Raw genomic sequence first — 26,735 nt, forward strand, 5'->3', positions numbered from 1 at the left:
AGATCCAATACTGAAGAAGAAAATAGGTTCCTTACCTGCAACTATAGGTATCTGGTATTGGTATCTTTCATGGATTCACATGCGACCCACCCTCCTCCCCTAGAGGTTCTCCCTTACCTTTGGACTATATTTGTTCCCACTTGTGCTCGAAAATCTGAGGGAACTAGCCTCTGTAGGGAAGGTTCTAGAGGGTGCTGCTGTCTAATTGGCTGGTGTCTAAGTTTGGTCCTTTTAGAAAAAAGGTCATAGATAGACTATTAAATTCATGGCCTAATGCCATCTTAGCCTATACTACTAATATAATTGCTTTTATATAATACTGTGGGACTCCAACTTCGACGATGGGGAATGATTCAAGCATGTGAATCTATGAAAGATACCAATACTGGAGAATTACAGTTACAGATAAGTAACTAACTTATTTTCTTATTTTGGCCTCAGAGACATTTACGGTAATTCTGGTTGTATGGAACTGCGCTATTCTTATACATATTGTGTTTGAAATAATTTGATGTAGACATCTCAGATTACAGCATTTTAACTGTGTTCATAAACATTTTCCTTTGCATTAGCTGTAATACTTTGCATGCTACTGTATTTATCCATATGTGGTAAAATTATCTATTCTTTAATTTTGTAAGATATTATGATATTCAGGACGGGTCAATTCCCGGTCCAATTGGACAGCGTTTTAAGAGAACCTTGGAGAAGTACAGAAACAAGCGTTTGGAGCTGATTGAGTTTCAAAGTAACATCAAGGAAGATCCTTCTGCAGCAGAAGCTGTTGAATGCTGGAATAAATATTATGAAGTCCTTATGCTCTGTGGATTGTTGAAAATTTGGGAAGATCTACGTCTGAGGTAGGTCAGCCTTTTTGTCAAATGTTTTGAGACAGTACATAGTAGAAGATAGTGCATTACTTATTCACATTAGGTTGTCACCATAGTGCTAAAAGCAGAAAGGAATTTCCTGGCAGTGTGTTACTATTATGCACCTTTTTGTTTAGACATTTAATACTCACTCAGCGTCATTAGGGCTTAATCCTAACTGTTTAATGTTGTTTTACATGCTATTGCATAGACGCTCGAATTAATCTTAGCCACTGGTGATCGTTCATCGTTTTTCTTCCACTGTACCACTCTATTCAGACCCCTGCCATATGGAAATTAATCTTGGTTCTTTCCAATAGGAACAGGCCGGCCAGAATGGCCATGACAGGTCCCCTTTGGAAGAGAGTACAAGTCATCCTAGATTGGTTGTGGCATACTTTGGCCTCCTCAGTGAGGTATATCTTAACTTCTATGGTATAACGAGCATGGGACCCACGTCTGGTCATATCCGTCTTACTTATCGTGTGCACTGTAACAAACAACAAAGTGGTGGATGGAACACTTGAATTAATCTCATCCTCTGGTGATCACTTGCAGCTGTATTCCAGTCTATATTTTCCCACTGTGTCACTCTGGACAGAGTCCAGGCATATGCAAATCATTCTTGGTCCTGTTTGAGTAGGAAAAGACCAACCCAAACCTACCTGCCAGGTCACCCTCAGACGGAGTCATAATACCCTTTTGCAGCAGGACCAAGATCTTATTCAGACTATTCTGAGATGTACTTTCCAACGTGTGCGTGTATGCTTGCAACTACCTTGTTTTCAAATTCTACTTGCAGAAGGTCATCTCCACAGAGTCCAGATTCTCCAGTATTGGATCTTTCATAGATACACATGCTTGAATAATTTCCATCTTCAAAGTGGGAGTCCCAAAGTACACCATAATAACGCAGTATGTATCACGACCATAGGCTATGATGCCAATGAAAAAGTCAGTTTAATAGCATCTCTGTGTCCTTTTTAAAAAAGGACCAAACCCGAATTATAACCAGTCAGGCAACACTATCCTCTAGAACACTCCCAACAGAGGCTGAGTCCCTCAGATTTTCTTTCAGACGTCTTGTGAAGGGTGTCTCCCTGGGCTCTGCATGTTTCTTCAGTTATTCTTTTTGGATCATCCAAGATTATATTTCATGTTTCATTTCTCTGAACCTGGCACTAATATGTCAGAGTGGCAGAAAACAAGGTATGGACTACAAAATATGTCTAACTTTGTTCTCAAAAACTCTCGGGTTTAGAAAGATGAGGCTATTATTGGAACTACAGAAAATTAAATCTGTCACTTCTGATGAGGACAGTGAGGTTTCCTTCACCTCATAGGAGAGGTCAAAGGGAGAGGTCGCACGAAGGGTCGCACGAAGGCGCGCTGAAAAGACATAAAGTTTACCATGCGTCTTTTTAAGGCACTTCTTACAGAAAGAATATGGGAAAATCTTCCTCAGAGGCAGACCCGACATCTCCCCCTTCAGTCCTGCCACTACATCAGGGAACTTCTTATAACCAGATGATGAGGTGTCTACGGCAAAGCCGCTGTCAGAATTATTGTTAATAACAATTACAATGACAACGTCGAAGAGCATAACCATGTAGACTATTACTGCCTCACCTATGACGGCCTCATCTACAAATGGCTTCATCTGCGAATGGCTTCATCTATGAGTGGCCTCATCGGCGATTGACCTGCTCTGCAATTTCCACATCAACGAAGGTCTCATCTACAATGGCATCTTCTATGACAGTCGTCTATGACGGCCTCATCTATGATGGTTGTCTACGATGGCCTCACCTATGATGGCTGTCTATGACGGCCTCATCTATGATAGTTGGCTACGCCGGCTTCATCTATGACTGTTGTCTACGACAACCTCATCTACGGCAGTTATCTACGACGGTCGTTATAGATGACCTTGTCTACAACGGCCTAATTTACGATGGTCGTTGACAACATTCGTCTACGACAACCTCATCTATGACGGTTGTCTTTGACAGCCTCGTTTACGATGGCCTCATCTACGACGGCTGTAGGAGAGTAGGGTCTGCTTTCTATGTTTACCCCCACTTTTTGCTTTTGCTTTACTGGTTTTCGACTTAGATGTGGCTGTGGGCCTGCTAAACAGACCCACAGCCCTGCTGTTCTCTCTCTAAATTAATACTATGTACTTTAAGTGCATAACCCAATTGGATAGGATCACCTTATTGGCCCCTGTACAGTGTACCCTTGTTGCCCAGGGCATAGGTGTACCCTAGGCCTACCAGGGGCTGCAGCACGTATTGTGCCACCCCTGGCCTGGCCTTCCATTATGACACAACTGGCTGATCACTCAGCTGGGGCAAGGTCGTGTAATCACTCCTTGCTTAGGTGTAGTATTCCTATACCTATCTTACATATAGACACATGGGTACCTATCAGCCACTCCTATGGCAGGCCTTAACAATCCTGGAGGCAGAGTGCTTGGTAACATGTGAGATGGTGCTCTAGCATGAGCTGAGCCTGTCTGCAGCTTTCGGAACCATGTCCTTATAGCTGTTCTATGATATAGCCTACCATATACTCTTAAAGTGCCCTATAATCTTAAACAGTTATGGTAACTATGGTTTGGCTCTATCAAAACATGTCGTGTAAGGTGTCTAACACTTTGGAATAATACCCCCATCCCATTTCTGGGGATGAGGATATTATCTCTCCCTTCTAGAGGGAGAAGACACGTTGAAACCTACTTACCCGGTTAAAGTTAACCAGAGCCCCAGCATCATGGATGCTGCTGCCACGACACAAGTCTGACCGCCTGCTGCTGGGAGTGATCCCGGCACGGGAGGCTTGGACAATAGGTTTCCTGCCTTGGGAGGTGCGAGCACCACCCCAGACAGGCCTTAGTGTATTGGGGCAGGGAGGGATGAAAGAAACGAGACACTGCCTAGGGCACACTAGGTGTCCCATGCATAGTCCAGTTCAAACCGGTGCTAGGGCACTCCAGCCCCAGTCCTGGCGCGAAACTGGACAAAGGGAAGGGGGGTGTAACCACCCCCCTCCCAGGTCCCACCCATAAGGCGTGACCTAGCCGGCAACCCAGCCCCCCAGATTAGTATAAGAGTGGTAGCTGGGCCCCAGGAGATTAGATTATCCTGAACCTGCAACTTGAACAGAAACTCTGGACCTTCGACATTCGACGAAAGAAGAAGGCTGAAGAATCTCCCTTGTGGCCAAGGAGTGGCTACCCTGTGCAAACAGGCACCATCAAGAGACTTACCCTTTGCTTTGCTGAAGTTCTACGAGGGACCGACTGCAGAGCCCGACCAGAGCCTTGACTTCCAGACTTCTCCGACCCTGATCCACATCCACAGCCGAGCTGAGATCCGTGGAGGCGACGAGAGACGTGGGACCGGCTACCTGGGAAAAGTGGCTAGTATCTTCAAGCGCAGCTTCTGAGGCACCCTCGAAGTTGTGCACCGGGGATTGAGAAGCCCCAACCCCAAGCACCATCTGCACCGAAGACCAGCCCCCCACACTCCACGAGTCCTGCGTGGGGCCCTTCTGCATTTTCCTGCTTGCCGCGTCTGTCCGGTCACTGGCCCGTTGGCTAGTAACCTTTGCGACGACACACCTGTAACTTTCGACTGCTGGTTTGGCTCCTCCAGACTGGCTTCTGCTCTTCTGAAAAAGAGAAGCACCCCAGACCTTCCTGGTCTGCCCCAGAAGCAAGTCCTCCATCCTGCGTGGGTTCCGCTTGCCAAGGCTTGGTGAGTCCTAGTTCGACTTCGACGCCGCCGACAGCAAGAGCCTTCGTGGGACAGCTCGCCTCCTGGTCCTGGTCGTCCTCGACGTCTCCTGGTACCCGTGGCTGCTGCGACAAGCTTCACCTCTTCACCTGCATCTTCACGACATCGCCTGGTTCCTCCCTGGTTCCACGTGGTCACTGGCTAGTGACCAAGACTCTGTCCCTTCTGCTTGCAGGTATCCTTCCTTCTTGATCCCAGGCTTGGGATCCACCGGACACTCTTCACTGACTGCCTGTCAGCATCTTTCCTTCAGGCATCCATAGGAGTCGACGACGAAACCCGACGCAACTTCACACCTATGCACCCGCAGCCCGTGGGCTAGGTAACTTGGGTACTCCGGTGCTCATCAGGGTATTGACTATCCTATTGTCTAGTTTTCCAGTCTCGACTTCCTAGCTACTCCAGAAGTGTCCTAAATCTTAATAATTCTAAACTGTACTATTTCTATCGATTATACGCATTACGCGTGAGTGTTTCCACTCTGCACCTGAATCCCGTGGGCCTCCCACTTCCTAACCTTTGATAGTGTAGTGTAGCCCCAGCGATTGCCTAGGCCTAGGCCTATCCTATTTCCGTGACAGTGGTCCTTATACCACTTCTTTAGTATATGGTTTGCGTGGCCCCTAGGGCCTAACTGTATTACTTACCTGTGTGACTTAATGTATGCTTGAATAAGACTGTGTTGTACTTACCTCGAATCTCATAAAGAGTGCTAAGGGTTTGACTAGAATAAATACACTTTATTTTATATATATATCTGTTGTGGTGTCCTTTCATTTGGTATTCAAGGGGTTACTAATGGTATAACAGCTGGCTTCACATGCCATTCAGAGTTTAGCCTAAGACTGCTCTTGTCCATGCTACTACTAGGATAGCTGGTCTATAAGGTTGACTTTACAACCAATCACCATAAGGGTTGTTTGGACTGATATAAGGTGTACACTAGAACTAGTGACATCATACATCAGGCCAACTTCTCACATTGGTGGCAGCGGTGGGATCTGAGCTTGCTGTTGTAATACCATTGTAATCTTGAGATACTAAATTGAAAGATCAAACAGATATTGTCTAGGTACATATAACATAGATTACTGGACTTAGTTGTTGTAGGTTGAAGGGCCTAGCACACCCTGACTACAACTACCAGAGAGGTTTAGTAGATACAACTAGTGTAGGTAGGTGCACACACCACACCCTCACTAGATCATGTCTCTGGGAGGAGATCAGGCTGATACTCTCTCAGGAGGGGTAGATCCTAGAAAGATCCCCTCTAGATATGATACCCTAACTTTCCAGGAGATGAGACAATTGTGTACCTCCAGGAAGTTAAAACAGGGTGCAAACCCTAACCTCATTCAGCTAGTAGAGATCCTAGAGGAGTATGATGCTCATAGGGCCTCCCAGGCTAGTACCCTAGGTACAGGTGAGGGTCTACCCCCCACAGATGAGTCAGATGGGACTTCAGATGAGGAGGTAGATAGCCAGGTCGAAGTTAGGAGACTTAGCCAGGCAAACTTAAGCTTGCATGGGAGTCTGACTGGGATCCCCCCATTCAGACAATGGCTCTATCTACGATGACAGCGTGAATGGCAGTAGTTTATGACTCCCTAACCTATGACGGTCGTCTACGACGGTCGTATATACAACTGCCTCATCTATGACAGTCGTCTTCGACGGCCTCATCTATGATGGTCGTCTATGACGGTCGTCTTAGACAGCCTCATCTATGAGGAGCCTCGTCTACGAATTGGCTCTTCTAGGATGGCCTCATCCACGATGGCATAGTCTTTTACGGTTGTCTACAACGACTGCCTTGTCTACAATGACCTTGTCTATAATTACCACATCTATGACCACATCCTCTCCGACGGCCTTGTCTACGACCAAAGCCTCTTCAACAACAAACATTGTCGCATCAGCCTAGTCTTCTACCTCCACTTCGTCTACAACAATCTTGATGACAATACAAATGACAAGGAAAGCACCGTAGTTGTCAACAAGAACAAAAAACACAAAATCTAGAATAATTTAATGTAAAAAATTAAGGAGACTAATATGTGAATGTCTGCAACAGTCAGCAATATATGGCAAGGCAAAATGTGAAGCAATTTTACCAATTTGCTCTGCCTTTGACTTCAGAGCATGGGTCAGGTCCACGTAGCTCTAGTACTAGACCTACAGGGCATGTTACAGAATTACTCAAAATACTTTCCCGAACCTCCAAGATCACATTGTATCCGATATTTCAGCATCCTCCATTGCTCCTGCAACTCAAAGAATGATCCCACTGTCAGATATTACCATGCTTCCCAGGTGATAGATTCCCCACCAGTTGATTTTTGGCGGTTTTCATACCCTTAGGGAATGAGTGGCCAAACTTCCAATATAAAACAAGCTATTGTTTTTTTTTTTCTTTAGGATTTAAAATAGAAAAGCTGTGAGACCTATTCCACGTGTTGATATATTCGGGAGGAATTACAATCATGGAAAACCCTGTTACTCATACCCCACCTATCCAGCAAGGAGGCTTTTTCAGCTGTGCCTGGTGCTACTGTATGGGCTGCCACTTCACTGGCAATACGGAGCAGGTATATTCACCAGATGTGGTCAGACATTACCACATACATAGAATTTCTGCTGGCAGACAAAAAGGGCAGACACAAAAAAAGATTCTGCACATCAACACCAGCGATCTGGCTACCGCTATAGCTGCAAAAACAAAATATTGCCTGTATTTTGGCAACTGACTAACTGCGTGAGAAAAGCCAAATAGGGCCAGCGGTATTGAGTGTAAAATATCCATAGACATACACCCACTAATAAACCTAAACACCTCCTCCCAGAAGTGTTGTAGCCTAGAGCATGTGAAGAATATATGCGTCCAATCGCCTGCCCCTGCCAGAATACTTCTAAAACATTCGTTCAAAAGTGATGGAAACCATTTATGTAGTCTGAGGGGGGTATGATACACCAACCACCTTGAAAGAAAGGAAATTCTCTTGAAATTGGTCGCCCTCAAAGCCCTATTCTCAAATTCACACACTTGTTGCCATTCCTTAATGTTAATCCAGCAATTTGTTTCCTGAGCAGTTTTTTAAAGCATGGCCTCAGCGAGACTCTTGCTGGAACCCTGTCGTAATAATCGATACCAATTTCCGACACCACTTAAATTCAGCTCTAAGGCTGCTTTTAAGATTACTCTTGTAATAAATAGTACCTTTCCATAGGCTATTATGGTAGCAACCATATACTCTATAGCCTATTAGTCTCCTTTTACAAAAAGGACCAAACTGAAAACTCACCCAATCAGCTCCCAGCACCCTCTAGAACCTTCCCAAGAGAGGCCGAGTCCCTCAGATTTTTACCGCACTTCGGTGTGTAAGGGAGTTTCCCTGAGCTCTGATCAATTTTCTTCAGTTTCTCAGATAAGTCTCTTTTAGATTTCTTTAAGAAGAATGTCTGATAAAAAAGGATTATTTGGAGCCTGTAAATCCTGTGGGAAGAAGAGGGTGCATGTGGACGATGCACACAAAGATTGTATTTATTGCCTCTATCCCAGCCATGAGACAAAACAATGCAAGAATTGCCGCACCTTCTCAACCAAGACCTTGAGGGATAGAGAAGGCTTGTAATATGGCTAAAAAAGAAGCAGTCTGCTTCTTCTGATGTGGATAGCGACATGTCCTCTATGTCTCTCAAGAGGCCTAGGTCGCCTGAGGGTCAGCCTGAAGAGAGAAGGAAACATTCTAAAGTCTCTCATGTGGCCAAGGAATCTCTTAAAAAGGAGAAACAGCCCAAGTTCTCCTCAGAGATTGGATCCTCTCAGACTCCAGGAACGTCAAAAGGAAAAACCAGAGTCTCCTAGCCATTCTAAGGGTAAAACTGGCCACAAGTTGTCTTTGGGGACAAGTTCACCGTCTTCGCCTGTTTGTACTTCGACGACTACTGTGACTCTCTCGTCGTCGAAATAGTCTACGGCGTTTATCACATCGACGGCAAGTACAAAAGGTTCTATACCGTCAACGCTACCTTTATCGTCGACGACTACACCGTCGACGAGAGTTAAAACCTCATCGTCGACGAGCCTGGCAGCGATGCTGTCGTCAACGAAGACATCGATGATTACACCACCGTCAACGTTGAGACAGCCGAGGACGAAACCGTCGACGACGACACCATAGTCGACAAAGGCATTACTACCATCGACAACGACGTAGATGTTCCAACAATGGCAATTCCACCGGCTATGAAAGTACCGTCGACTATCACTGGTTTACTGTCGACGACAGCCCCGTCAACGACGAGAAATTCAGTTTATTATGGAGGTCCGTCAACCCCGTTCCAGCAATTTGCGCAACCTCAAATCAGGACAACAAAAATTTCTTCGCTACCTCCCAGCCATCTTTTGGATATTGGGGATTTGGATGAGGACGAAGTCCAGTTTCGAGCCGCACGTAGTCCTTCTGAACTCAACGTTAAATATCAGGAAGAGGACGATAAATATGACGATGAATATCAGTATTACCAGCATTATCTGGCCTCTCCTGTTCAGTACCAACAATATTTTGAGAAGCCTAGACATCAGCCTGCGCAATTTCCTCCGGCGTTAGTGCTAGACCTCCAGAATATGTTGGCAGACTATAAGAGAAGGTTTCCTCCTCAAGAGGATGTTGTCGTACTTCCCCCACGTCCGCAAGTAGCTCCACAAGCACCGCTGCCTCCACCTCCGGTCACTCCTGGGATGGCACCATGTCCCATGACTCTTCATCCTCCCAGAGAAGACCCTGCTACGTCTGAGGAGGAGCAGGAAGAAAGAGAGATACCAGACCCTCCTCCACCAGCGGATGAGTAGGATGACTACATAGCGCCAACGCCATCCCCACCGCCTCATCATCCTTCGGACTCACCTCCTGAGGATATCGGAGTATTCCATAATATTATGGACAGAGCCGCTAACAGGTTCCATCTGCCAACAATTGTGCATCAATTGGTCTGTTTCCTTTATGATTTTAAGGATCAGGCAAGAAAGACTGTCAGGTCAATACCCATCATTGAGCTTATTTGACAAGAAGGGATCAAGTCATGAAGGCACCAGTTTCCGTGGTTCCTGTGCTGCCAAGGATGGATAAAAAATATAGAGCACCGAAGGGCTCTCCTGCGTGTCTTACAAGTCACCCTAAACTGGACTCAGTGATATCTCAGATGGCTCAGAGACGATCGAAAAATCCATCTACGCCTATCATTTCTCCACCAGACAAGGAAGGTCTACGCCTTGATTCCATTGGGAAAAGATTTTCTTCAATGGCGGCAGCCTCAGTTAGGGCGGCTAACATCGGTTTAATGAAGGAAGGAAGATAGCAAGGAGGAGTTTCTTAAAATACTCACGGAAGTAGAGAGAGCAGCTTCTGAAATAATTGAGATTGTTATGGACATTGCCACAGCTGGTTTCAGACAGTTAGCTGGCGCTGCCATTTTAAGACGTCAAGGGTGGTTAAAGGGAACAAATTTCCGCCCGGAAGTCCAGGCCAATATCTAGGATATGGCCTATGATGGTGACAGCCTATTTAGCAGCCATATTGATGAGGCACTTACCGCCATTAACAAAGATACTAACACTGCTAGGGCACTTGGGACCCTGCAGTATCGCAAGGTGCCCTTTTGAGGAGCCTGAGGTAGGGGCTTCTCCAATTATAGGGGGACTTACCAACGTTCCCAGTCCTATCAGACCTATCAGCCGCAATACCGTCAGGGATCAGCAACAATCCTACCGTCGAGCGAATACAGCTTGTTTCTCCCGGCAAGGCTCCGAACGAAAGCCGGGATCCCAAGGCCGTGACACCGGCCGCAAGCAGTGATTGCAACAGGGTACCAGCTGCTTTTTCTTTCCCCCCGAATGGTGAGACCATCTCCGCGCATATCGACCAGTGGCGAGACATCACTTCAGACAAGTGGGTCCTGGATCTCATCTCTTATGGCCACACATTGGAGTTCATCCAAAAAACGCCCAATACCCCTCCTAGGGGATCGCACCCCCCTCACCTTCACTTACTCAAAAAAGAAGCACATGTCATGCTTCGAAAGGGGCAATAGTAAAGGTCCCTTTTTCCCAAAGGAGGAAAGGCTTTTACTCCCACTTCTTTCTCATTCGCAAAAAGTCGGGAGAGTGGAGGCCTATTCTAGACCTCAGAAAATTGAAAAAATTTCTAAAGAGTCAAACATTCAGGATGGTTACTCTTTCAGACACCCTACGACGCCTCAACAAGGACGATTTCATGACTTCATTGGATCTCGCGGATGCATATATCCATGTCCCTATTCATCCAAAAACAGGAAGTTCCTGAGGTTCACAGTGGCTGGTACCCACTATCAATTCCGAGTCCTTCCATTTGGCCTCAAATCGGCCCCACGGACGTTCACAAAATTCCTAGCTCCAGTGGCAGCAGCCTTGAGAAGAAAAGGTCATCAGGTATTCCCTTACCTCGACGACTGGCTGCTAAAGGCGCCATCTTCTTGCCTAGTGGAGAATTCAACAAACGATTTATTTATTTGAAAGTTTTATAGAGCGCGGACAAGACCCTTGCGGGTATCAGAGCGCTTAACAGTAAATAAAGTTTTTATACATAAATAAAAGGCAAATTGTAGCATCTATACAAAAACATGTTGCAAAAGCAAAGTGATCAGGTACATCAGGACGCTATCCCCTTGCGTCAGGAAACAGGAAGATGGAATGTCCAGATTGCTTAGATGGTCCCTTGTCCTAGTCAGGGTAATGGCAACGCTATAGTAGTTCACAACAAAACTTTGGACCTAACTCAGGTGAATTTGGCCATGAGAATTGATTTTACTTCCTTTTTGAAGGAGACAATAGAGGGGTTAAGTCTGGTTTCAGGTGGTAAAGCATTCCAAATTCTTGGTGCCATCCCTGAGAAGGTATGGTTATGTGTTTTTTTCTTGTTGAATCTCTGTGGTTTTAGTAATAAGTTTTCCGCACTTCTGGAAGATCTGAGCCCACCAGAGATCGTCAGCTTCTGTGTTAGATATCTGGGTGCTTTGTGGTGCATGGCTTTATGCGTCATACACGCTATCTTCAAATGAGTTCTGGCTTCCAGGGGGTAGCCAATTCAGGGATTTGAGGTCCGGTGAGATGTGTACATTTCTTTTAGAACCAGTGATGAGTCTCGCTGCGGCATTGATTGAGGCTCTTAGTGGTGCCGTGGTTGCTTTGGGTAGGCCGCAAAGAGAGACACTGCCGTACTCCACTCTGGGGATAACAAGTGCTTGTACTGTTTGCTTAAAGTCCTTGATTGGCAGGAAGGGTTTCAACTTCCTCAGTGTGTTTATCTGGTAGTTAGCTCCCTTTGTAGCATTGCTGATGTGTTTTTGCATATTGAGGTTACTGTCAAGAGTTATTCCCAGTGATTTTGCTGAGTCAACGATGATTGGTTGAACGTTGAGTGCCTTAAGTTGTTTTATCCAATCTTGCATTACAGAGACTTGGGCGGGTGAAGCTATAAGCAGGAATTCGGTTTTTAGGGCATTTAATTTGAGATGGTTTTTTGCCAGCCATATCTGGGTATTCCCAAGAGTTGTGTTGAGCAGTTTGATGTCTTCTAAGGTGTGGATCTTGAGGTATAATTGAGTGTCGTCAGCGTACATGTTTTATTGCACGTTAGATGCTTGAAGAATTTCGGTGAGGGGTTCCATGAACGGGTTAAACAAAGTTGGGGATAAAGAGGACCCTTGCGGTACTCCTAGTGTTACTGGGACGGGTTTTGACATGGTGTTGTTGACCCTGAATTGTTGTGTTAGATTATGGAGAAATGAGGTAAACCAGTTTAACACTGAACCTGATAAACCCATTCTATGCTTCAGAAGATTCAACAGGTTCTCGTGTTTGACCGTATCAAAAGCTGAGGATAGGTCTAGCAGGATGAGTAGGTAGGCTCCATTCTGATCCAGGATTTGCAGCGCGTCATCAATTATATGTGTCATGGCTGATTCAGTACTGATTGCCTCACTCTTTTTCACAAACTGGGTCTCTCAGTCAATTTTCAGAAATCCTCAATTTTCCCAAACCGGATAACAACATTTCTGGGAGCTTAGGTGGACACCATCCAAAACAAAGCTTTCCTTTCCGAGAAAAGGCAACAAAGGTTACGAGCATTAGCACTCAAGCTGTACAGAAAAAAGTGTGTTTCTGTGCAAGTATTCAAATCTCTACCGAGAATGCTCTCTTCTGCAATAGATCTCGTGCGCTAACTCGATTGCACCTGAGACCTCTTCAAGAGGAATTGCAGCGTCAATGGATTCAAACCTCAGGTTCCTTCGACGTAATCAACGTCACTTCTTGGATGAAGGAGGCCCTAAGGTGATGGACTCAGACCTCACATCTGTCCCAAGGCCAGTCTTTTCTTCCAGTCATCCCAGATTACGTGGTAACAACAGATGCTTCTATGGAAGGTTGGAGAGGACACTTACAGGACCTGCCAGTGCAAGGGAAGTGGTCCTTGGCTCAGCTGCAGATCCACATAAACAGAGTGGAACTGAAAGCCATTTTCCCATCTCTTCGGGCTTTAATTCCTCGAATACAAGGGTCGTCGGTGTTGATCCGGACGGACAACACCACAAGCATGTTTTATATCAACAAGCAAGGAGGTACAAAATCTCTGTCACAGGACGCGCAACAGTTGTGGAATTGGCTAACGCTCCACCACATTTCCCTGACAGCAGAACATGTCCCGGTTCTCCAGAATACCTTGGCGGATACCTTGAGCAGAACGAGTGACAGCTGTCACGAATGGGAGCTGGAAAAAGCACAGCTGGACGAGATATTTGCAATCTGGGGGAAGCCAGCGCTGGACCTATTTGCGACCCAGCTCAACTCCAAATGCCGTTCTTCACAAGCAGATTCCCTCTCCCAAACTCATGGGGGAATGCACTTTTGATGCGCTGGTCAGGGATCTATGCATACGCTTTTCACCCCCATTCCTCTGATGCCCAGGTCCTAACGAAGATGAAATGGGAGCGTTGCCGCATTCTGCTGATAGCCCCCAGGTGGCCCAGACAGCACTGGTACACGGAACTCCTCCTTCTGTCGGAATCGCAGCCCATCCGTCTGTTGCCGACGCCAACGCTGTTGACAAAGAACAAGGGCCAAGTGCGTCACCCGGAGCCAGCTTCTCTGCAACTGCATGTGTGGCTCCTGAATTCTTTGAATTTAGAGATTTGAGCATTGCACAAGACTGCAAAGACATTATTGGCAAATCTAGAGCTGATAGCACCAATAAGACTTACAGGCTTAAGTGGAAACGCTTCTGTGTATGGTGCAAACGCAAAGAGATAGATCCATTTTTCTCTGCTCCAGAAGAGATCCTGCCTTATTTGCTTTCTCTACCATAATCTGGTCTTGCACACTCGTCAGTCTGAGTTCACCTGGCTGCTAGATCAAGATACAGACGATCGCCTCATATTCCACCTTTATGGTCATCAAGAGTCATAAAGCAATCTATGAAAGAACTATTTAGAGCTTTTCCACTCATCAAAGCTCCACTTCCAGAATGACAGCCGCTCGGAGGCTGGACTTTGTGCTGACATTCATTGGATCACTGTGAACTACCAGGGAGCTTGCTGTGGGATGCCTGAGGGACGAGTCTTCATTTAAATCTTTTATCGTACTCGCGGGACTGCGAGGACCAGCGGGCCTTGTGCTTCTCCCATTATCGCCTGCAGCTGGTGCCTCTTCCCAATCCCTCCCCCTGATTGTTATAACTGTTGCACTCTCACGCGTTAGCGGGACGCGAGCGGGGCGTAGCCCGGGGCGAAGCCCGGGCAAAGGGCGGGCCCTCTTAGGCCATCAGAGGCCGAGTGAGGCCGGGCAGGGCCAGGCTATTTAAATTGTATATATTCCCTTGTGTCCTTTGCATTTCATGCTATATGGTATATTACTGTTATGGCCCATTCTCCTAACAAAGTCCCTAAAGAAAAGCCGGAGGGTATGTTACCTGGTGCCCTTGACAAATACTTTAAAAGGGCTCAGCCGGATGAGGTCATGGAAAACGCTCTGGCTAAGCGTAGGACTGAGCGTCGCCGCTCCATAGAAAAGTTAAAATATAGGGCTCAAGAAGCCTCTTTATCCCAGCTCTCCCCTCGGGATGGAGTCAGTCCCAACACCAACGATGGCCTTCCTTCGCAGGAGAGTGTTCCATTTTTGCTTCGGGATCGTACTCCTCCACAGTGTGCCCCTGTTGACTGTAACAACCGTGTTACTCCCCCGCTTAGTCTTAATAGCTTACCTGTTGTTTCTAGTACTCATTTCCCTATTCGTGGCAAACAGGTTAAGAAGATTCCTAAGATATCTAAAGAGGTAAAGATTCACGGCCCCCCACCAAGTAAAAAAAGACATAAGAAGGGGGGGGGGTTGGTCACACAAAAGATTAGACATTCTGATTTTGGGAAACAACCGAAGAAGGCCGTTAGTATTACTCCGGGGAAGGTAGTTGCACCAGCATTTACGCCTAATTTAGCATTTCCTCCCTCGTATACAAGTCAAGAACTAGAGGTGAATCTTATCGAGACTTTTCCCACCCCTGTTGAATCATTGCTGGCAACAACACCCCCTGTTGCCCAAGACGATCACCTGGGCCATTTGATTAAGACTCTTATCTCACCTATTATCGAGAGCCTAAAGAGGATGGTGAAAAGACTTGCCGATATAGAATCCGCTATAAGTAGGAAGGCTGATCCGATTCGAGACCAGGCGAAAGGAGTTGCCCCCCTATCCCCATTGATCCTCTAATCAATATTGATGTACCTAGAGCCGCCCCCCACCCTAGTAAAGCTAATCCCCTCCCCACTAATCAGTTGTCCCTTATCCACCAAGGGTTATCGCCCCCCAAGGTTATGAACACTCTGGTTGGGAATCCCTCTAGCAACCCTGTGGGGGGAAGAATAAACGGACCCAAAGGGAACAAGTGGGAAGGGAGGGGAAGCATTAGTAATAATAGACCTTTAGAGATCAAGGGGCCGCAAGTAGACCTGCCCCCAGAAGCTGTGCCCCTGGTGATTGTTTTGACGGGGGTGCCAATATTGGTTGATAATAAAAAAGGATTTACCCAGCTGAAAAATAAAATAATACATTGGCTCAGTATACACAGACCAATTGATGAGAACATTAATGGTGAAATATTGTATGTCAGGCATCTCCCATGGTTGGGTGGTAGAAACAAGGATATCGAGGGAGATATAGTTGTGGTAAACTTTAGAGACCCACGTGCAGTTGATTATATATTGAACTGGCCTATAGACAATGGTAACAACTGTATCTCCCCCCGCGCCTTGACCTATTTTTACCCTAGATCGCTGGTGTTCCCTTTATCCCATGGGAAATTGAAGGCTCCAAATTTTTCAAACCTCCCGGTGGCACACATTCCTAGGCAATCAGCACTTGGCCCCTATCCAGCTTTTGCTGTTGATACCCACAGGTGGTTCACTGTACCCCCTAGAACCAACAGAACTAATAGGAGTTGGAACCACCCGGGGCCCTTTACCCCTCTCGAGGTTGTAAACAGGTTTGATGTGCTTACCGGCACGGAAGAGTGTGATTGAAGATTACAGCCAAGGCTGGGCTTGGGGGGTCTGGGGGGACGGGTAGATGCCGCAAGTCCGGCAGATAGTGATTGTGAGTTTCATATTGAGGCCCCTGGTTCCGATATAAGGATTATGGCTCGTACGTTACCCATCGGATCTGTTATCGCAGGGATTGTTTCCACCCCTCATCCTCTGTCTTTGGGCTGTAGCGCTGACGGCTGTCCATCACCAAATTTATTATACCAATCTAAACCCACTAACGGTTTTAGCCCATGTGTGTTGGGCGGGAACGAGGGGGTTACTCCCGACTTGTTTACAATAGATAATGAGGTTATTCACATGGTATCCTGGAATGTGGCTGGATTGCAAAACAAGATGGTTCGCCCAGAATGGAACATCTTCATCGAGAAGTTCGATGTATGTATGTTCCAAGAAACATGGAGCTTACTTCTGATTCACAAATCCGGTTACACAACCTTTTTTTGCCTGCTCAAGGCTGTGGGAAGGGTAGACCGACAGGGGGTTTACAGGTTTGGGTAAAAATTGCAATGAATTGGGATGTTTCAACCCATGATACAGGGAGTTGGGATATCCAACACCTTTCTTTTGCTGGACAAAAAAAGGGCAGCAGGATAGACTTATGTAATATTTACTCGAGAGGAACCCCGGGGAATACAACTTCAAGCACAGTAACAATTTTAGAACAGGCATTAGCTAATTGTCCCCCTTCCTCTAAAGTTATTGTGGGAGGGGACTTTAACTGTACATTCGAGCCCCTTGGTGGGGATGATCCCCTGGGTACTGAGGAGGAGGACTCTCGATGGTCAATTCCAGCACTGACACTAGCCCCAATAAAAAAATGGTCATCAAAGGTAATCCAAATCAACGCTCTCACATTGGAATATAATCTTAGAGCACTTAATGGCAGAACCCCCTCCGATCGAGACGGAGCTATGACTTTTAATAGGCTTAGCAGTCCGTCTAGAATTGATTACATCTTATTGGATATTAGCTTGTGGTGTGATCTTATAGACATGGAGGTGGTACCATCGCAGGATAGCGATCACAACCCCTTATGTTTTAAGCTAAGGTGGGGGAAACGCAATGGAGGCGAGAGGATAGTTCCTCTGAGGACAACGAACGAGGTTATCCCATACAAAAGCAACCGCAGGCTAAAATGGGCCAAGGTTCAACCCCAGGTTGCTATTCTGGAAGGGATTAGGGCGTATGTAATAGATTTGTCCTTAGATTTGACGGCTTTTGAATCAGGAATAGGCAGTGCCCAGGGACTGTCCTTTGCACAGACCTACAAAAAAGCAATAGAGGAAGTAGGGAAACATTTTTTAATCCAGATTAAGCATGGTAGTCTGGGGAAGAGATCCCCCAAAGCCAGCAATCCCTGGTATTCGGACCTGTGCAAGACTAAAAGGAAAGAGATAACAGCTGCCTTGCGTAAAAAGAGTCAACCCTTAGTTAGTGCAGCCAGAAAGGACTATTCAAAGGTACTGGTGCAGGCTAAACGAGAGTGGGAGGAACAATACTGGCAGGACCTTAAATGTGCTTCTAAAAGGAAGAATCCAGTATTGTTCTGGGAATTGATTAACAAGGCTAGACAGCGCAATACGCCACCATTAGCTAATCATATAACAAGCCAGCAATGGTATAGCCATTTTTCTGCCTTGTATGGTGAGACAGAAGCGGTTCATTCCCCCCCCCCTCTGATCCAGCTACCAGGGTCCACTCTTTAACAATGATTGAAGAACCATTCTTGTCTTCTGAGGTGATGCTGGCCATTAGACACTTGACCCCGAAGAAGGCTGCTGGCCCTGACGGGATTCCAGGAGACCTCCTACTGGAAGAACCTGTAGTATGGGCCAACTTTATTGCCCAAATAATGAATTTGATATCCAAGGGATTCCCTGTGCCGGATTCTTGGAAGGGAGCCGAAGTGATTACTGTGTTTAAGAAGGGTGATAGAGATGACCCTGCCAACTACAGACCGATCAGTCTGATAGATGTGATCCAGAAGGTGGTTGGCAGGGTCATTATTATGAGGGTAGGCATTTGGATGGAAGAGGAACACGTTTTGTCTCACTTCCAAGCGGGGTTCCGCCAAAAGGTGGGCACGATGGATCAGATCTTCCGCCTCTTTGCGATTTTTTGGAAGACAGTAACCATCAACAAAGGTAGCATATACCTGGCTTTCATAGACCTCATGATGGTGTTCGACCTGGTCCCACGGGACAAATTGTGGGAAGTTTTAGAGAAGATGGGCATCCCAGGATCTCTTTTGGGCTTCATTGTGAAATTACATGAGGGGAACTACGCGAGGATCAGATGGGGTACCCAAGGACAGCTGACCGAGAGGATACCCGTGAGGAGGGGAGTACGCCAGGGATGTGTTATGGCACCAACGCTGTTTTCTCTCTTTGTGAATGGAGTGGTGGACCATCTGAGAGAGGAGCCGGCAGACGCGCCATCCCTGGCAGGGGAAAAAAACCCCACTCTCCTCTTCGCGGATGATACCATTTTGATCTCCAAGACCCCCTCAGGCCTCCAAAAGCTCCTGAATCGCTTTAGCGCGTTTTGCATCGACAGAGGTCTCGCCATCAATACCTCTAAATCCAAGCTTATGGCCCTTCCACCTTCCACTAGATTCAGGAATAATCTTCTGCTTAATGGTGAGTCATTGGAGTTAGTAGACTCCTTTGATTATCTGGGTGTTAGGGTTAACAGCCGGATGAGCTGGAAGAATCACTTGGCCAAAATGTTGCTTAACCATAAAAGAGTCTCAGGGGCGGTTCTGAGAGAACATCAGGAGTCCACGAGTAAGCCCGTGGCACCGATCCTTGCAATTTACGAGGGCCAGGTATTACCATCCGCCTTATACGGCTCCGAATTATGGGGATTTGAGAACACTCAAGAGTTAGTCAGGTCGGATAATAAGTTCCTGAGAGACCTGGTTGCCCTTCCCGGTTCCACTCCGTTTACTCCCTTACGGTTGGACATGGGCCGGCGCCCTTTTAAAGATCTAGTGCGCCTGCGCCCATTACTTTTTTGGGTTCGGTTGCGAAGGACCAGGGAGCTTCAAAAGTTTGCAGCCACTCTAGACAAACTTATTTTGCTCAACACTGGTAATAAGATCAAGTGGTTGAGCAACTTGAGGCAGCTGGTTATGCAGCTGGGTTTGAGCGAATCATGGAAGAACCAGGATCCACCACCCAAGCTCGTGATTAAGAAGTTGTATTGGGAATGGGTTCAGAACGAGTCCTCGGGTAGAGGTGTAGGGGGCCCCCTAACTGAGCGGTTCATGACGTTTAAATGTACAAGGAAATTTGAACCGTTTTTGGATTTTATAGAGAAACCCCTGGACAGATCACTTTATTTAAAGGTTAGGTTCGGGATTCTCCCGGTGAATGATTTCACATCGGGTGGTACAAACAGGGTGGCACATCGTATTCCTGCCCAGGTTGTGCAGCCCCTAATGAATCCCTGGCGCATTTTTTCTTTGCATGTCCAGCTTATAGGGTAGCCAGGAGGATCTGGTTAAAGCCATTATGCAAGGGGTTGGGCCTAAGATGTCACAAAATGGCCATGCGGATCCTTTGCACTGACACGTGCTCCACACTCCACCGCTATGGTGTGTGGAGTAGCTAAATATCTGGGCAGTGCATGGTTGTCACGCACAAGGCTTACCAAGGCCCTTCCCCATTCCATCTCCCCCAGCTGACCCTTGTTAGGACGTTTCCATGATATCTGGTAGTGTTCCCTCGTATTTAGTTTATTATTGCTTGTATTGTATAAATTGTACACTTTTATGATGATTTTTTTATCGAATAAAGTTATGAATTGAATGACAGCTTAATGTGGTGTTTTCTCAGTTTCTAAAACCACCATTTGAGCCCATTCACAAGGCAGAATTGAATTACTTGACCTGGAAAGTCGCACTTCTTCTAGCACTTACTTCGGGTTAGTGAAAAGCAGGCCTTCACCATATCCCATCCGTTCTTGCGCTTCACGGATCAAATGGTTATTCTGAGGACAAACCCCAAGTTCGTCCCTAAAGTCCCTACGCAATTCCATTTGAATGAGCCAGTCATTCTGAGGACGTTCTTCCCTAACCCCGCCATGCCGGCGGAAAGAGCATTACACACTCTAGACCTCAAGACATGCCTTACGTTTTATTTGCAAAGAACTAAAGACATATGGAAATCAAATCAGCTATTCATAGCTTGTGGTCAAAGCTGTCAAGGCACTGCAGTCTCTGAAGCTACTATATACAGGTGGATAGCGAGCGCAAATCAATTTTGCCATGACAAGGCTGGCAAGCCATTATCAAGAACTGTGAGAGCGCACTCCACTAGAGCAGTTTCAGCATCAACTACTCTATTTGCCGGATTGCCACTTGAGAATATCTGAAGAGCTGCTACATGGAAGACGACGCACTCGTTTGCGTAGCATTACTGCCTGGAGTCATCACAACGTGCTGACGCATCTGTGGGACGGGCAGTGATAAGGAACCTATTTTCTTAAGGTAAGCCTCTTTCAAGAGAGGTTTGATTGCAGTCTATGTCTCTTACATTTATCTATGCATAATGGTTTTTACTACTTTGCTTGTTAATACTACAAGTATTCTATGCACTGTTTTATGTTCAAATCTTTTCTCTTTGGATTAATATTGCATGTAAGGTTGTTATAGCACTACCCACATATATATATATATATATATATATATATATATATATATGTGTGTGTGTGTGTGTGTGAAAAAGAAATGAGGCCCATTCCTAACGTTTCAGCCTCACTGGCCTTGCTCACAGGTGGAAGGTTGAATAATTAACTCGCCAGGTGCGCTTGTGCATGCTTTTAGAGAGTTCTTGGGTCACATGGCTGCATGTTAAAATACAAGTCCCATGGTGCACTGCCAAATGTCTCAGAAAATACATTCTGGAAGTCCTCGTTATTTTCGAATTTTAAAGTTAAAAGTTATTACCTTCGTGGCAGTGACACTGATGTTGGTGTGGAATCCTTTGTTAGAGACAGCCAGGTGAGTTGGTATCACTCGCAGATTTATTTTATTTTTTCAATGATCTGAACAAAGTCTCAGTACACCAGCACGATCAGCAATGGATGTACTCCATCTCGAATCCCTTCCAAACGCGCTCAGATTTTTGCATAAATGGCATTCCTAAATAGGCTGGGCGCGTGAGTGGGTCATGCTCCTCCATAAAATCCAAACAAAGCATTCTCCTGTTCCGGAGCCCCCGACCCTTCAGGGCGGCCTCATTAAATGATGGACACGGAGCAGTCCATCAAAACACCAGCAAATGTGAAAAAGAAATGAGGCCCATCACTGGCAATGATGCTTTTATTCAGTGTCAGCAGCACGACATCCTTCCTGGCCAGTGAGGCTGAAACGTTAGGTAACAGGAAGGATGTCGTGCTGCTGACACTGAATAAAAGCGTCATTGTCAGTAATGGGCCTCATTTCTTTTTCACATTTGCTGGTGTTTGGATGGACTGCTCCGTGTCCATCATTTAATGAGGCCGCCCTGAAGGGTCGGGGGCTCCGGAACAGGAGAATGCTTTGTTTGGATTTTATGGAGGAGCATGACCCACTCACGCGCCCAGCCTATTTAGGAATGCCATTTATGCAAAAATCTGAGCGCGTTTGGAAGGGATTCGAGATGGAGTACATCCATTGCTGATCGTGCTGGTGTAATGAGACTTTGTTCAGATCATTGAAAAAATATAATAAATCTGCGAGTGATACCAACTCACCTGGCTGTCTCTAACAAAGGATTCCACACCAACATCAGTGTCACTGCCACGAAGGTAATAACTTTTAACTTTAAAATTCGAAAATAACGAGAACTTCCAGAATGTATTTTCTGAGACATTTGGCAGTGCACTATGGGACTTGTATTTTAACATGCAGCCATGTGACCCAAGAACTCTCTAAAAGCATGCACAAGCGCACCTGGAGAGTTAATTATTCAACCTTCCACCTGTGAGCAAGGCCAGTGAGGCTGAAACGTTAGGTAACAGGAAGGATGTCGTGCTGCTGACACTGAATAAAAGCGTCATTGCCAGTAATTGGCCTCATTTCTTTTTCACATTTGCTGGTGTTTGGATGGACTGCTCCGTGCCCATCATTTAATGAGGCCGCCCTGAAGGGTCGGGGGCTCCGGAACAGGAGAATGCTTTGTTTGGATTTTATGGAGGAGCATGACCCACTCACGCGCCCAGCCTATTTAGGAATGCCATTTATGCAAAAATCTGAGCGCGTTTGGAAGGGATTCGAGATGGAGTACATCCATTGCTGATCGTGCTGGTGTAATGAGACTTTGTTCAGATCATTGAAAAAATATAATAAATCTGCGAGTGATACCAACTCACCTGGCTGTCTCTAACAAAGAATTCCACACCAACATCAGTGTCACTGCCACGAAGGTAATAACTTTTAACTTTAAAATTCGAAAATAACGAGGACTTCCAGAATGTATTTTCTGAGACATTTGCCAGTGCACTATGGGACTTGTATTTTAACACGCAGCCATGTGACCCAAGAACTCTCTAAAAGCATGCACAAGCGCACCTGGCGAGTTAATTATTCAACCTTCCACCTGTGAGCAAGGCCAGTGAAGCTGAAACGTTAGGTAACAGGAAGGATGTCGTGCTGCTGACACTGAATAAAAGCGTCATTGCCAGTAATGGGCCTCATTTCTTTTTCACATTTGCTGGTGTTTGGATGGACTGCTCCGTGTCCATCATTTAATGAGGCCGCCCTGAAGGGTCGGGGGCTCCGGAACAGGAGAATGCTTTGTTTGGATATATATATATATATGTATATATCCTACTGGCGGTTGCCAGTAGGTAGTTATAGTTAGGACCAAGTTTCCATAGGAAGAGCATTGTTTGTTTTGCTTATAACTTTGGCATCGTTTGATGAATCTTCATGAAAGTTTCCAAACTAATTCTATGTTCATATCAGCTCCTATGTTGAAAGTTTGGGGGTGATTCGTCAAGGGAGGGGGCCGAGAAAATAGGGGGGTCCCAAAACGTGTTTTCTCCATGTTAATTTCCATAGGAAACTTTAGACAAGGCTACAGGTCGAACGGGTGAACGGAATTACCCCAAATTCGGCAGGGAGAAGGGTCTTGGTCTAGAAAGCACGCTTTTGATTATTTGGTGTAAATCCGTTCAGTAGTTTTTGAGAAATATCTAAATTTACAGATATCGATATTTGGGAATTCTGCCATCTGATTGGCTGAGGCGTTAAGAGCACGAGCTTGCTGCTTATTGGTTGGGAGTGCTGCGAGCGGTTGCAACTAGGAAGTGTTGGCCGACATTTTTTGATTCTGTCGAAGCGAGTAAGGGGAAAAAAGGGTGAAAAAAGTAGGAAAGAGGAGGGTAAGAGCACTGTTACTTCTGTTGGGTGTTTAGGGTGTGCTATAGAGGGGGTGCGAAGCGAACTACTCATACCTACTGGTCTGAAAGTGCTGGGTACGGAAGTGAGGTATTGCGTAGAGTCTGATGCTGCTAAGGTGAACTGCTGCGGGAGTCGGAGATGAAAGCGTGAGCCTAAACTGTGTGTCTTATGGTGTGAAGTCATGTGCCCTGGCCGCTGCAGCACACCTGTGGAAGTAGTGTCAGCATGTGTTTATACCTACTAGGACGAACTACTGACTCCTACTGGTTTGAAAGTCCTGGGGTACGGAAAATATGTGAGGTATTGTCTAGGGTCTCATGGTGCTAAGCTGAGGTGCTGCCAGAGATGGGGATGAAAGCGTGAGTCCAAACTGTGTGTCATATGCTGTGAAGTCATGTGCTCTTGCCGCTGTGCCACATCTGTCAAGTAGTGTCAGCATGTAGTTATACCTACTCGCAGGAACTTTTGTTTCGAACATTGTAACTTGTATATGGTGCTTAGGGGGTGTTATACAGGGAGTGCGAAGGTAAATTTGCGCGTATCAAATCAATACGGTATTTGTAAAGCGCAAACTACTCACCCCTATGAGTCTGAAGGCCCTCGAGGCCGGCGTGGAAATTATGTGAGCTATTGCCCAGAGTCACATGGTGCTGAGCTGAGGTGTCCAAAGTTGTCCTTAATAAGCATTTCCAAACCTACCCCAGTCAATGTGCCTAGGTCAATTCTACCACAATGCACAATCATGAGGTCAGGGTGTGGAAGATGCAATTGGTGCCACTTCAATCTTCTCTGTGCAAACCATTTAATGTCCACATTTTGTAAACCTAGGTCTAAGTCAATACGTCTGTGTTCTGCATACCTCTTGCACCAGAAAATATAGCTATGTCCTACGATCCATACTAGCATTTTGAAGGTATGGCTGGAAGGTATGGAAAGATGTCTGTAAGCTCATGCAGTTCCTTGGTAGAATAAGAGATATGTTTAAAGATGGGGAACTAATTTTTTTTGCCATACAAAACGATACGTGATTGGGAGATGAAAAGCATTCTTTTTTTAAAGTAGGGTGCACATTAGTTTTCTGGAAAAGCATCTTTGTGATTGGTTAAGAAAAAGCCGTTTCAACGTGGAGTACATATCATAGGATAAAATTTGCTCAACTCAACCACACCTGCTACTTGCATTTGGAAGGCACTGTTCAAACTTAAAACAATCGTGAACTTTTAACCTGCACGTGCCGTTAAATGTTTGAGAAAATGTTGCAAAAAAATATCGTTAAGTTAAAAAACATTGATGAACTTTTAACCTGCAAGTGTTGTAGAATGTTCTAGAAAGTGTGTTGATAGAATACGTTGCACTTCTGACTTCTATGTGTTGTTGACTATTAAAAAAACGGTTTATATGGAAAATTAAAAAGAAACCAATAGAGAGAAGATTTAAAACCTAAAAGAATCAATGAACTATTCTAATTTGTTCTTTACATGTATTTATGTGTGGAGCAACAAAATTATAGACACAACAGCACCAGGAAGAGGAAGAAGCAGGGAGTGTGGGAACGTGGGGAGATAGGCAGAATGGCACACATGCACAATTAAGTACAGCACAAGTATAGACAATGGCCAAAATGAAACACACCAACAAGGAGCACAAGTCACACAACCCGCCAACATCACACCACTGAACGAGCATAGAAGTGAAAACCACGCTGCATTCATACAGGATGTGTACTTAGGCCGGTCGTTGGTGTTGTGGGATGTCTGCGACCGTGGTTATCATGGATGAGATGCCCAGCACGTGGCACATGGGCGAGTTCACTGTGTGTTACGTTGTCAAACAGCTGCTCCTCTCTCCCACGAGCCCCCACACTTTTGTACGGTGCGCTGTTGTATCTCGTGTACTCGTACAGCACACCATTGTAATGCCTATTCGCGCATGTCCTGCTACATTCAAACTACACGATCACAGTGCTGTTTGGAGGTGGTGCATGCCACTTTACAACATCGACTGCTGCGGCCCTTGTTGCAGGCCACACCAGAACACAGAGACACACTTACCGCACTTCCTGTACACGGACATGCCCGAGACATCCCGTTCCCCTTGCCAGATAGGCACACCCCTGCGCTGACCTGTGTACCCCGGACCAGCACATGCCGGTTGTGCATGCAGGAGGATGTGTGAGTAGCTACATGTCCAGGCTCACTGCCAACGCTGAGGTGACAGCACACTATGATGTTGCAGGGCTCGTGCCTATCATGCTAAGACAATGACCACAGGGAAACACTTGCTCAGATGCGGGTTTGGGGGGATTTGGCGGTCCTGGAGGTGTTGCGATGAGTCTTGTGGCCCTCATGGGTATCCCTGTATCATGCTCATTGACTCTATGGCACCTGTCGGTGTTCTGGTGTGGCTCTTGGCTGTGTTCCCTTTCATGGTGCAGGTAGTCGTCCTGCTTAACACCAGCAGAAAGCAGGTGTAAAATCCCTGGTGCTAACGTGGCTTATTGCCGGAATTTGTTTCGCATTGCAGTTGGTGTGAAAGATGTGATGTGATTTTTTTCATGTGCATAACAATATACGAACTGAGCAGTGTATCTTGTCAAGATCCAGCACCTGACGTACTATTCCCAATCAATATAAATACAATGAGATTTCTTAATTTAATTTTGTGTGTACACTGTAAGTGCAGCCACTACCTCAGTGCAATTCAATACAGGATTGTAGTATTTAGAATAAATCGCATAGGTGCACCTCGTGTCTTTTTGCACGGGAACGGCTGGTCTGCATTTAATTATCAGCACTTTAATGGAAGTAAAGTTGAGATAAATCTAACACACTATTCAGAAGTTGGTGCAAACTGCAGGCATCACCAGTATTCCCGCGATAAGTGCCCCAAAATTTTACACCATGGTGGACTCCATCAAATAACAGTAATAAGAACAAGAAAGAGTCACACAACAGTTAAGAGAATAACCAAAAACTTTTTTTCTTCAAACTTTATTTTTTATAAACATAAATATGTAAACGATAAACTATTTTCTAACTTTATTTTTTT

At 45.8% G+C, this 26,735-nt stretch overlaps 1 protein-coding gene across 2 annotated transcripts in view; it reads left to right on the top strand.

Annotated features, from left to right (window-relative positions):
- SHCBP1L (SHC binding and spindle associated 1 like) overlaps positions 1 to 26,735 on the top strand; it is a 1,698,124-nt gene that overhangs the window by 774,680 nt on the left and 896,709 nt on the right. For both annotated transcript variants that reach the window (XM_085600099.1, XM_085600098.1), the window contains exon 5: positions 642 to 860. In XM_085600099.1, coding sequence (XP_085456225.1) covers positions 642 to 860 — 219 coding nt within the window. The remainder of the gene's footprint in view (positions 1 to 641; positions 861 to 26,735) is intronic.

This window comes from Triturus cristatus, chromosome 4_2 (genome assembly GCF_964204655.1).
Source record: "Triturus cristatus chromosome 4_2, aTriCri1.1, whole genome shotgun sequence".
NCBI lineage: Eukaryota > Metazoa > Chordata > Amphibia > Caudata > Salamandridae > Triturus > Triturus cristatus.